The sequence below is a fragment of the Larus michahellis genome, chromosome 6 (genome assembly GCF_964199755.1).
Source record: "Larus michahellis chromosome 6, bLarMic1.1, whole genome shotgun sequence".
NCBI lineage: Eukaryota > Metazoa > Chordata > Aves > Charadriiformes > Laridae > Larus > Larus michahellis.
The window spans coordinates 4486313-4499044 of NC_133901.1; the positions used below are offsets into that span (position 1 = coordinate 4486313).

Below are 12732 nucleotides of genomic sequence, written 5' to 3' on the forward strand. Positions count from 1 at the left end.
GGAACCAGATGGTCTTTAAGGTCCCTTCCAACCCGAACCATTCCATGATTCTCTAACACAGCCTGGAGTCAGGAAACCCTGGGCCTCCCCTTACTCTTAACCACAGCCGGAAATCTCTTAAAAAAAAAATCCGATTTCCACCATTCCGGATGGAGATGGCTCAGAGAGTTGGGTCAGAAAAGTTGCTCAGAAACACTTTGCAACGGGACCGGCTGAGAAACGACACCACCACCACCACCACCCCGCACACCCCCGCACTCACTCACGCTTCGGGAGGGGAAGGCAGGACCCGCACCGGGACGGGACGGGACGGGACGGGACGGGACGGAGGGGGCGGGACGGGACCGGGTCCCGCCCGCTCCGCTCGCCGCCGCGGGGCCGGCGGGGAGGCGGGCAGACGGGGCGAGCCGTGGGGCGGGCGGGCGAGCTGTCGGGGCTGCACTTCGCAGTGGGACAGAGCCCCGCACAGCCCGGGCCGCTCCTCCCCCGGAGGGAAAAGGCTCCCGGAGCGAGGAGCGCAGCCCTGCCCGGCCATGATGCTGCCCGCCGCCGGCCCCAGCCCCGCGCAGACCTGCGGGGCCGTGCTGGTGACCGCCGTGCTCCTGCAGTCCGTCTGCGTGGCCGTCACCTTCCTCTACTTCACCAACGAGCTCAAACAGGTTGGTGGCGGGGCAGGCAACCGGGGGGGGGGACCCCGCGCTCGCCCTTTGGCCCGCCTTGGCTTTTTTTTGGGCGAGGAAAGGTGCCGGCGAGGCGAGCGGAGCCGGGAAGCGTCGGTTGAGCCGCACAGAGCCAGCATCCCCATCCCCAGACAAAGAGCTGCCCTGTGCGTGTGCTGCTCCTTTGTCCGGGCTTTCCTCGGGCCCCGGGTGCGCAGGCAGGGGCTGGAGGTCAAGGCAAGAACAATTAAAAGGGTTTTGCAGGTTCCCGCCCCCCCCCCCTTTTTTTTTTTCCCATAAAGTGACGCTTTTTATTTTGCAGAGAAGTAGCAAATGCTACTTTTGCTTTTCGTTAACAGCGCCCAAACTTTGTCTCTCCTCACACGGCGGCGCCCGGAGGGGCTGCAGGAGCCGCCGCCTCTGCCAGCTGCCTGTTCCTATAGACCCCAGGGGAAAATAGGCTGGACAAAAAAAGCTGGAGTGCCTTTAAAATGCCTCCGCTAGGAAAATACATAGTCTTAAACCAGTGACTAATCCCAAAGGAACTTCACCCAGACAGCAAACACCACCGAATTCCTCAGAATGACTTGTAAAATACCCATTGTATAGTCTGGATGCTTTGGTCTCCTTGCAGCCCCCCCTCGAGCCTCTTGGCTGCTGCTTAACTCTTTCCCCTTCCTGCACAAGGTCAGTTGCATGCCAAGAAAATTGCATTTAGTTGATAATCCCATGAGCCCTTTATGTGTGTGGTCCTGCTTTTCATTGACACCCCAGCACTTGGAGTTTCCTTGAGTGTCTTGCCCAAAATTTACTATTCTGCTCTTAAGTTGTACCATTACGTTGCTCTCCCTGGCACAGAGGTAACCTAACTGCAGGTAAGTGTGCCGTAGTTACACAACTTCAGAAAGGATTGCATAAATGTAAAATATTATGTTACCTGTGCATTCCGCATCAGATTTGATAGGTGAAGTCTTCTGAGATGTCAAAGTCCCCGGTGAAGCCGATGGTGAAGGGCGTACGGTATTCTGCATTATGAGCCAATGTTCATACTTTGGGAATGCATAAAACAGATTTTCCTGCTAAGTTTATAGCTGTGGCTGTCCCGTATGTGGTGGAAGGGGGGAGTCACGGGAATGCGTTGATTTTATGAAATCAGGTTACATGATACTGCTAATGAAGAGAAATCTATAAATGCATTCTTGCCTCTTCGTGCATGCAGTTCAGTCTTTTGCTAACAAGCTTGCCAACCTCAGTAGCTAGTAACCACACTTAGCTTTCCCTTCCTTTTATTCAAATACGCACACTTGGGACACAACCACAGCTAGTGGTACTTGCCCAAAATACTGTTTGTGAAGAATAACAAGCCTGCGTTTGGTGTGAAAAGCTAAGTCTGCCCCTAGTGAAGTTCTGCTGGGCTACGAAGTTAAGGTTGCTGGCTCTGGGGGAGGGGGCACCTTAAGCACATATTCGTGCATGTGCCATCTGGTGCCCAATAAACAAGGAAGAAGCTTATCTAGAAACACAGTTTGCTACTCTGCATCCACACGGTGCACGTGGAATAAATCTCAAAAGATAAACTGCGATTTTTGTCTGCCCATTTTTCTTCCTTCTGTCGCTCACAATATCTGTGCGTCTGCACCTTCACCAGATGACTATGGCTGCGCAGGCTGCAGATATTTTTATCTTTACAAAATGAGTAATGTATAACTAGCAGTGTTGTTTTTTTTAATTCTCCAGTTGTAGTAATCTGAGTAGGACTACGAATGTGACCATTTGTCTCAGTTTTACTATGGGAGGAAGTGCTGAGACACGAGCACAATAAAGTTCATTATGCTTCAGGATACGGGGCTGCAAGAAAAATGTCCTCAGACTTCCTTCTGTTTTGAAAACATAGTCCCTGCATTCCTCCTAGAATAGGAGAGAAGCTTTAAAAGACAGTGTTCCTGCAGGACTTCAGTCCTCCAAAAACGCAGTGCTACAGATAAACCTCGTTGGAGCCCTACAGCACCCTGATGCCTTGCTTTCTCTCCCCGTAAACCAGAAGTACCAACCCTGCAGTACCAGACTGTGCTGATGCCAGTTTGCATTCCCTGAGGATTTCAAAAGGCATGCAAAGTGCCGTTCCAGTGCCAGGAGAGTAAAGCTGTTTGGGGGGAAGGTCTACAGATAAGGAGAAGGCAGAAGCACAGGACTTTTTGCCCCCAGATCAGAGGGCAAAGCTCAGAGGTGAGCTGTAGCAGATCTGGTAAGAGAATAAACGCTAACATCTCAGCTGCTCATGTATCTTTTTTTTTTTTTTAAAAAACTCATCAGACTACTTTGTTATAGAAGCTAGTATAGGTAAATCTGTCAGAGCCCTTAGTTTTAAGTGCAGCTTTACCTTAATAAGCACGTAATTGTAATCACTTAAAGTTCTTGAAACAAGAAACCTGATTCAAGACTATCACTGTGCTCCTCAGCAGAGACGCAGAAACCTGCACAAACACTCACAGTGGTGGCCCCATTTCACCCTGATGCCTCCAGAGTATGAAATCATTTCAAGTGTTAGATGAAGCTCAAGAGAGCGTCCTGCTGCAAAGTGAAGGTGCTCTTCTACCCGGTAGGGCTTGCAGGGTAACCTGGGTGAACCCCCCTCATCCTCCTGGAGCTGGGAAGTCTCTTCCTGAACACCTTTGTTCTCTAACGCGCTGAGGAGTGCGAAGGAGGAGGTGACTCCGTTTGTTGCTTTCAATACCCCAGTTTGAAGGACAGCAGAAGCAGAAAATGGTACTTGTAGAATAAATATGTCTGTTTAGCAAACCAAACTACGCTTCTTTAACATAAGAAGGGTGACGTGTAAATGTTACAAGAAGTCCGTCTGCGCGTTCATTCCCGATTGCTCTTTCTTCTGAGCCCCTGCAGGACTTTGCTGGCACAACCTCACGGGTCTTTGGCTGGGGAGGTGGGTGGGAGCCGATCTCAGCTGGGCTCTGCTGCTGGGCTCTCAGCTGGGCTCTGCGGGCGGGCGGCAGCGCAGGTTTCTCTGCTCCTGCATGAACCAACAGCGCCAGCTGGAGTTGTGTCTCTCCCCTCGCCCTGCGGATGCTGCGGGGCGTGGGAAGCACTTGCTGCCGTCCCATCAGCTCTCCAGCCACATTCCCCTTGGAGCCAACAGGAGTTTTGCCACTCTCTTCAAACTCATTTATCTTTTTCTTTTTTTTTTTTTTTTTCGGAAAGAGTATTTTCCCAATGACTAGAAGATATAGACGTAGACCCATGTCACAAGCATTCAGCAGTATCATTTCATTTGCACCCAAATGTCATTTCTGTTGTCTGGACTTCGTTCTGGACTACTAGGACAACCACAGTTACGGACAGGCCCCAGACTGGGTAAGGGGAGGATACGGTATGGATATATACCAGTAAAAGCCTGGACTATAAATGGCATTGGCTGAAAAGGCAGAACGGAAAAGACTTTTTTAAGGTCTGGTATTTGATTTCATCCTCAATAATTTGTGAAGAAAAATCCCTTGTGCAACAGAAAGGTTCTTCATGCAGAACTAGGGAAACTAAAGAATGCACAACATCAGTGATTTGGGTATTGAATTTTCACAAAGCTTATTGAGTTGAGTGCTGCGTACCAAAGTTATGTCCATGGAGATAATGTAAGTATATTTTTGCATATTGAGTATGCCATCGTAATTAAATAAATATGTAAAATGAGGATGAATTACTCATGCTGTCTCTATAACCATAACTCACTCCATGCTAGCAAATGCTTTAAAGAAAAGAAAGCGTGTTCTTAAGCGTGGTGAATTTAGTGACATACCACGGCTGAGCATCGGCGAGCACCTCACAGGTGAAAAATCCTGTCTCTCCTTTCTGCTGCAGCTCCGGGACACGTACTCCAAGAGCGGCGTCGCTTGTCTCACCGGGGAGGAAATGGGAAATTTCCTCCAAAACCTGGATCTAACTGAAGGCGAAGACAGCGAGGCTGATCCCTGCTGGCAAGTAAAGTGGCACCTGGGAAACTTAATTAAAAAGGTATTTGGGAACCAACACGCTGAAACAGTGTGCTTGGTGGTGGTACTATTCAGAGAATCCTAACAACAGCAGAAAAAAGGGGGGTGTTTTATTGCAAAGCAATCGTCGAGCCGTACCTTCAGCTGCAGAGCGCTCGCACGGAAGCAAAAAACCTGCCATTGAGGAAATAACAAAGCAAAGACTTTGTTTATTTATAGCAAGGCTTAGTTTTTACTAAGCCAGTTTCAGTGGTAGGTTGGCTTATCCGAAATACCTCGGGGTAGAAGTGCTCGACTCGAGGTTGTTTTCTACCTGACGGTACAGACCGCAGCGGTAGCAGAGGTGTCACTCCCTCTTTGGGAATACAGGGAGAGCGGCATGAGAAAATGCGATGAAACGTAACGTGGGGAGGGGTAACAAGGTGCCTGGGAGAAGGTCTAGTCCTGAGCTATGGAATGCAGCCGGGGAGGAAAGAGGGAGGTGGGCGAGCGCACAGCGTCGGGCACAGCGCCTTCCCAGCTCAGCGTTCAGAGAACACCGTCTCCTGCCCGACTTACACGCAAATACCTGTAATTTTGGCTACAGAGAAGAAAATAAGCCTGGCTGATAAAAAAAAAAAAAAAAAACAACAAAAACAATACCAGAAAGGCTAAAATCTTCCCAGAATGGTTTTCAAAAGCCCATCTCCAGCACATAAAAAAAAGCTCATGCATAAAAAGTCACTTTTGGCTGAAACTTACCTGGCAATTCTCGCAGCCCAGAATAGATCCTTTATTTGTATTCAGAGATCTTGGCTCCGTTGGTGGAAGTTCTGTCAGTGAATTCCCTGAACTTCTGCATAAGGAAAACATTGTTTTATTTGGTGGACATTTACGTGTCTGATACACCTACTAGCTCCCTGAATGCTTAAAAAAAAAAAAAGATAGCCTGGGTGCCAGAAATAATAAATGATAATAATATAGATGGCTGGATGGATAGATAAATAGAAATGTGGCGGGGCAGAACCCATCAGTTAGTGGCAAAGCAGGTAAATCATCTCAAAGCATCAGCGTGTCGCTGCAGCGCCGTCGGTAACCAGAGCAGTGCGTTCCGGCAGTCAGCAAACCGTTCTAGAGAAGGGGAATGCACGAAGTAAGATGTGCTGGCTTAAGAGCTTAGCTAGCTAGAGATGGCAGAGGTATAAAAATAAATGAAGTTTAATTTCTCAGAGCCAAGAGCCCACAGAAGCGCACGCTGCCAGGTATTCTGCACGTGGAAGCTGATGCTTCTCCACTATATCTTTTCTTATTTGAGGAAAGTGTGAGGGTCGAGTTTTTCCAATAGACTTAAAGCCCAGATGGCTGAGCTCTCCTGAAAATGGTTTCCCATATATTTCATTACATAAAAGATGTAAACGTATGAGTGCTTTAATAACAACAAATTAATAGGGTTTTTTTTTTTTTTATTTGCTTGTTGATCAAAGCCAGAATACCCTTTATTCATGAGTTTGAGGAAGGAGTGTTCTTTCTCCTGCACCTGTCAGTTTCTGCTGACAAACTAATTCATTTTCTCTGTGTTTGTTGACAGATGATGGCGAGAAGCTATGAGGAAAACATATCTGCAGTCAACGGTATGATAATAATTTCATTATCCGTGGCAAAAAGGAGCTGCTAGTGGCACCTCACGTGTAGTGACTCAATTTTTTAAAAGCGCAGAAAACACTGACTAAGATCTTGTACTGGCAGCAAGTCATCGACGAACGATTGCTTATTACTAGAAGGCAAACTTTCAGGAGCCAGAAAAGCCGGTCGAGCGATTAGAGGAGGGTAACCGAGGTGGATGCAGAGGACTTGGCTTCTAGACCTCGGTCCCACAGTGTTACGGGGACGTTTGAACAGTCTGTTCTGGGAACGGGCTGCCGTACGCATAGGTCAGTTAAGGAGTAGCTCTGCCGAAGCTCCTACAGCTCTAAACGCGTCGAGTGAAAGCATTACGACCTCCAAGTGGAAATTCAGAGTGAAGACAACAAATACTAAACCTTAAAAGATACTCGGCGTGAATATTAAAATTGTTAATATAGGTTATTTTAGGTTGTCTATTGGTAATTTTGGGGCAGGGGGGTGGAGAAAAAGGAGAACAAAGAGGCGTATTTCAAGGAGAGCCGGAGAAATTTGAGCCTTATTAGCCAACAGATAGCATGATTTAGCCAATTTAAAAAAAAAAAAAGACATACCTATTGCTTAAAATCGGGTCGAATGGGACAGACGTGCTTTCTGACGTTCTCGCGTCTAACGTGAGGTTCCTTCTGTGGTGTCCCTCAGGTGACCGGGCGCTGACGCTGTCGCACACGGATGGGCAGCCCCCCGCCGCCAGGATCGCAGCGCACCTGACGGGCAACAGCAACAGGAGGAGTTCCCTCTCCCCACGCAGTAAGGGAAAAAACCTTCACAACCAGCTAAAGACGGCAGAAATTACTCTCTCATTGCTAGCCTCCCGCTTACGTACGCTTTCCGATACTTGCGTTCACAGCAAGAAACAAGGCATTAAAAAAAGCCTTTCTGTCCCTGACAATGTTGTTTTTCAGCTAGTTCTTGCAGAACAGGGAGAAAGCCCATTGCCTCTGGCCACTTCCCTAACTTTCTTTCTGGAACCTTCATTAAGGGGAAAAAAAAATAAGTATCCTTCTTTCTAACATTAAGTTTTCCTCTTTTCTTCCCTTTAATTTCCTTCTGTTAGTTGTGTGACCAGCTGCTATGGCGACAGACCTATTAGAAGTGCAAGACGGAGACAGGAGAGACTTGACATTCAGGCCATATTAATGAAGGGCTTGGTGGGGCGGCTGCAGCTTTGGAGGGTGTCGGGCACAAATGGGTATTTTAACTTGGTCACCAAGTAACAACGTGATGGTTTTTCTCTTATTTGGGAGCACAAAAATTAAAAATAAAGGTAGTTCATGTGAATGCCCAGACAGAGCTAACCAGCTTGCTTCTGAAGCTTTGAGTTGTTTTGAGAATGGACATAACGAGCCACTGGGAAGAGCAGGTTTCCTTACTTTAACTAAAAAACCAGACTCCCCAACTAGCAGACACCTGGCTTCACTACCTGGCTTTTAATTTAATATTTTTCTCTCTTTTTTTCCTCAAGTAGATTCCTTGCCCAGAAGAGGGAACGGACAAAAAATAAGCAACTGGGAGTCGTCAAGGAAAGGCCACTCTTTCCTCTACAACGTGGAGCTGAGAAATGGCGAGTTGGTGATACCCCAGACGGGCTTTTATTACATCTACTCACAAACTTACTTTCGTTTCCGTGAGAACGAGAACGAGAACGAGGATTCCGGTTTGCTGGCACAAATCAGGAACCCCAAACAGCTTGTCCAATATGTTTACAAACTGACTAATTACCCAGAGCCCATTTTGCTCATGAAAAGCGCAAGAACGAGCTGCTGGTCTAAAAAGGCAGAATACGGACTTTATTCCATCTACCAAGGTGGTGTGTTTCAGCTGAAAAGAGAGGACAGGATTTTTGTCTCTGTCAGTAATGGTGACATAGTTGACATGGACAAAGAAGCAAGTTTTTTTGGAGCTTTTATGATCGGTTAGAAGATGAAAATCGTGCTCTGAAGGAGCCAGTTTTCCCGGGCAGGACCAGCTTAAAATTCTATACAGTAGGGGATAATAAGCAAACACCGTAGCAATACCGATAGTACCAGGCTCCCCTTTCTCAGATCACTCAGCCACGGTCCGGCCGTGCCGAATACTCTCCCCCGAGCCGGGAAGGGGCAGCAGCAGCTGCGGATGGCGATGCTTTGCACGGGCGCGGGTACCACGTCCCCCTGCCCAGCCAGGCTGGGGCCGTGCGAGGATTTCACACCCCACGGATGATACCTTCAGCCCCGGCAGGTGAGAGCTCGCCATCACCTCCGCAGAGATGCTCCGCGCCGGCTCCGGTGGGATGGAGGATGCTGCGGGTCCGGTTACTTGAGGTAGAGATGGGACATCAAATTTTATTCGTGGTCTCCATCAAGACCCCGTCTTGAATATCAGGTCCTGTAAGGAGCCGTTGGTGAGCACTGCGTCCCAGGCACCCGTGGAATGACTCGAGGAGTTTTTTGTTTGAACCCGAGTTTTACAAAGTTGAAAGGCCATCAGAAACTCCAGCCGCACGTCTTCATCTCATCTAACAAAGCACTTAAGCGCCTAATTAATTTCAAGCACACGAACAGTCTGACTGAATCAGGGTATTTACATGCTTGAAATTAAATATGTGCTTAAGCGTTTTGCAGGATCATGGCTTGAGTAAACACATTAGTTTGTCTTAATCAGGATATTGTACATAAAACCAGCTGCTGAAATGGCACAGAAGAGGTTTTGAAATCAATCAGTATTTTGATCAGCACATTGTGATAGTGCCTGTTTACTTAATTGCTGTGCTGTGAAGATTTCACCAGGTTTCCAACAGGCTCAGTAATGCGGTTGCTGTTACACGGGCTGACAGCAAGTACTTCATCCAGGAAAATACGTGGTTTTCCGTAAATACTGAATTCTGTCAGACATTTGCCACAAATTAAGCATGACCGGGTTCTTCCATGTTTGTTTTACTGGCCCGTATTTGGTAGGATGTAACGCAGGACAACACACCCCGATGACTAACATTTTAGGGAAAACATACACAACTCTCTGTACTTAAGCAAGAGCTGCAGTTTGGGTAACGCTGTTTTGATTTTTATTTTACATTTAGGAATGGGTGGGAAATTTTCATAATTTTTGTTTAAACCGTAATTTTATTTTATTTTTTTAAAAATGGCAATTATATTTTTTAACTCTGTGAGTGGGGCTGTTTTATAGTTTAAAAAAAAAAGGGGGGGGAAAAAAAAAAAAAGATTTGCAAGTGTAAGCTGTGTGGGCTAGATCCTCAGCGTAAATCAGGTAGCATTAATTAATTAGCACATCCGCAGCATCGTCAGTGGACGTTTGCACCGTGAGCGCGTTTTGCCCAGGTTCGGAGGAAACAGTGGGGAAAAGAAGGTGAAAGCGAAAAAAAAAATAGGAGGGGGAGAGGAAGGCAGTTGGCTCCGCAAATGTTACTTTGCATCAACAGAGCGATGCCAGGAGAAAATCTGCTTTTTTTTAAAATATTTTTTTTAAACGGGTTTTTAATACACTAAGGTTGCCATGGGAACCCTCCCATTCACCTCCATGTTCTGGTAATTAAATCACTGTGCAGCCCTCGCGTACGGGCCGCGCGAGTGAACATGCATCAGTGATCTTACTGCCTTGTCAACAGGAGGAAATGAAGGGACACAAGCACCTGCATTTATTTTGTCTTTCGGAAGAGCAGGTACGTTGGGTCACTTAAATACCTGCATTTGAGCGGCAAGAGAAGAATGTCAGGAAGAGCATCTTTTTGACAGGTTGGGGCAAAGAAACACACTGCCGTAAGCCTAAAATGATGAGTTTTAACTTTTTTCTGCTGTTTTAACATAGTGTCACGTACACTGTTTTCAGTGGTAACCAAATACGCGAAGTTCTTCATCGTTTACTGGAACACTTGGGTTCGCCTCATTCGCAAATCCTCTGTTTTTGCTGAGGACAGAAAATATTTCTACAGTTTTCTTTCTGATTTCTGTATTTAATTCAGAAATTTTCTGCCTGCCAGAAAAGGCTGAGGAGAACAAAGCCATTCCCTGTGTATCTGGATGTCTCCTACGCTGGACAAATTACTTTTGTAAGTTCTCCTTGCAAATGGACCGGGCTTTCTGATCTCGGCCCGGGGTTGACCCGCGTTATCGGGGTTGACCCGCGTTATCAAGGTTTGAGGCTTTTTTTAGCAGTTTGTTATATTAAAAAGTTGGCGGCTTCTTTTCAGAAATGTTATTTTAGGAGCTTATTTGAAAAAAGGAAAAAAAAAAAAAAAATCATTTGAACTGTGAAAAAGTATTTCGAGATTTACTGGCGACAGCTTCGAGTCAGAAGCCCTCCTTTATGGCCAAGAGCGGAGTTGTGTAAGGCAGGAGCCATGGCTGCGAGAAGGGGCTGGAAGGAAACCGGGGCGGGGGGGGGATTCCACAAACTTGCAGCTGATGCTAAAACAAACCGTCTGTTACTCACAGTTCTTTTTGCTCCGTGTTCTCTCCTCGGCTCTCCATATATAACACCACGCCAGCTGTCACTTGAGGAGTGCTCCCTGGCGTTATCTTCCTTTTTTATCTAAATGTACATATTCATGGTTTCTGACCGCGGAGTTTATCTTGACAGGGATCACACCGAATAATCCTCTTATTTCTGAATAATCCAAAGCCGTGCTTGCCAGATATCCTTTTGAGGAGAGGTTATCAAGCAATATCAGAACGGACACCTCTGAAAATGAATAGAAAGCAAGAGCAAGTTCTGTTTATACGTTTGCACCTTGAATCACACTTTTCATCTCACTTTATGTTGAACAGCAAATGTAGCAGGTTTTTTTAATTTGTGGATGTAGGTTGCGGTAAAATGTAAATGTTGTAATTTTTCTACATGCATTTTGTATAAAACATTTTTAGTAAATAGTTATTTAGTCTTGCAGCGGTTACTGGTTTCATCCTATGCCTTCCATGACAACAACCCAGTCTGAAATCATTCCTCCGACAGTGGTTGGTATCAGTCATAATCCATCAGATGCCACAAACGGTTGCAACGCAAAGGTCATGATGCAAGCCATCGAGCAACGCCATATCGTGTAACGTGATAGAATTGGCTCCCAGGCCCTCGTTGGTGAACAGCATCCGGAAGCAGTAGCCTGAAGAAAACACTGAAAATGATCTCATGAGCAGGGCCTACAAAACCCTGAGCACTTCCCTTGAGGTCTGCTCATGTTTCTGGGCTTTGGCAATTACTTAAGCGTCGGGAAATGTATTTAGGGTGGGAACACCTAATTCTTGTCCATCACCAAGCTACAGGAGACGATATATTGAGTTCGGAGGGATAAGGACCATTTACACAGATGTAAAGCAGCAGTAAACTGGAGATCCCCCAATGCTGAACACAAATGCACTCCTTGCCCCAAAAACAAACATGGGTTACTGGCTGGTCTATCCGCTCTGCTTCCAGAATTTGCCCAACCAAAAAGGGTTCTGAGACCCAGGCAAACCCTGGAAACTCAACAGGACACGAAGGCATCATCGGCCCTGAGCCCAGCCCCGAGGTGGGGGAGGGGGTGGTTGGTCCTGTGTGTGCAGAGAAGGGCTATGGCCGGAGCAGCAGCGACCTGCCGCAGCAGGGAAACCGTTTGCTCCGGGGTGTAAAAACCCTTGGAAAACTGCCCCCACCCAAGGGCTGCTTCACCTCCGAGCGTCTCCTTTTGCCTTCACTTCCTAGCAGTTCCCAATATCATCTCGTTCTCGCTGTCGCGGGCTCTGGCGGACCCCCACATCGCCATTCGATGTGCTGCACGTCTGCTCGATTAACGAAAGGCCGCTTGCCTCCCTAATGGACTCATAATCTAAACACGTTTAGCCCGGTGTTTGTTTTAGGCTTTATTTGGAATAGACGGGCATGCCTCACGCCTCGCCAACCAGGTCCGTGTGCGCGGCTCTCCCCGTCACCAGCCGAGCCCCGCTGGAACCAGTATGCCATCATACTGGGGAGGAGCAGCCCCCGCAGCCCCAGGTTGCAGGGATGCCCACAGGTTTTAAAAAGAAATTATCCCTTTTCAAGAAGATGCTTTTATTTCAGCAGAGGGTTCTCTCTTTTTCTGGTGTTTCCATGGGAAAAAGGACGTGCCAGCTAACTGGCTTTTATTGTACCTTTTGTTACTTCATGGAAACAGACTTCTATTTTTTTGCCTCTCTTCGCCTGAGTAAATGTAACCATTATTGTTTGAATTGCAGCAGTATCCACTGCCCAGGCAGGAGCAGGGATGCGTTTGTTGTACTCCCTGCAAACAGTCAAAAAGCCCGATGCAGACACTGAGACACTGAGATTCCGAGTTTCGTAATTTTAGTTTTCCGCTGACATCTAAATATTAGGGTTCTAAGGAAAGACTGACCGTAACGGTCAAACTAACATAAATAAGCACCCAGAGACAAGATCTCGTTCGTCCCTCCAAGGCACCTTGT

General features: G+C 47.0%; 1 protein-coding gene across 2 annotated transcripts; it reads left to right on the forward strand.

Moving 5' to 3' along the window:
- Window positions 1-375: 375 nt before the first annotated feature.
- Window positions 376-11200, forward strand: TNFSF10 (TNF superfamily member 10). 2 transcript variants are annotated; one of them, XM_074591821.1, is made up of 5 exons: window positions 376-659; window positions 4530-4682; window positions 6228-6270; window positions 6962-7069; window positions 7785-11200. In XM_074591821.1, exons 1-5 carry the CDS (start codon window positions 534-536, stop codon window positions 8237-8239), a joined length of 885 nt encoding a protein of 294 aa, XP_074447922.1. In that variant the 5' UTR covers window positions 376-533; the 3' UTR covers window positions 8240-11200. The 2 variants fall into 2 exon arrangements, with proteins under 2 accessions (XP_074447922.1, XP_074447923.1); XM_074591822.1 differs by having other exon boundaries at window positions 387-659; window positions 7788-11200.
- Window positions 11201-12732: the final 1532 nt, after the last annotated feature.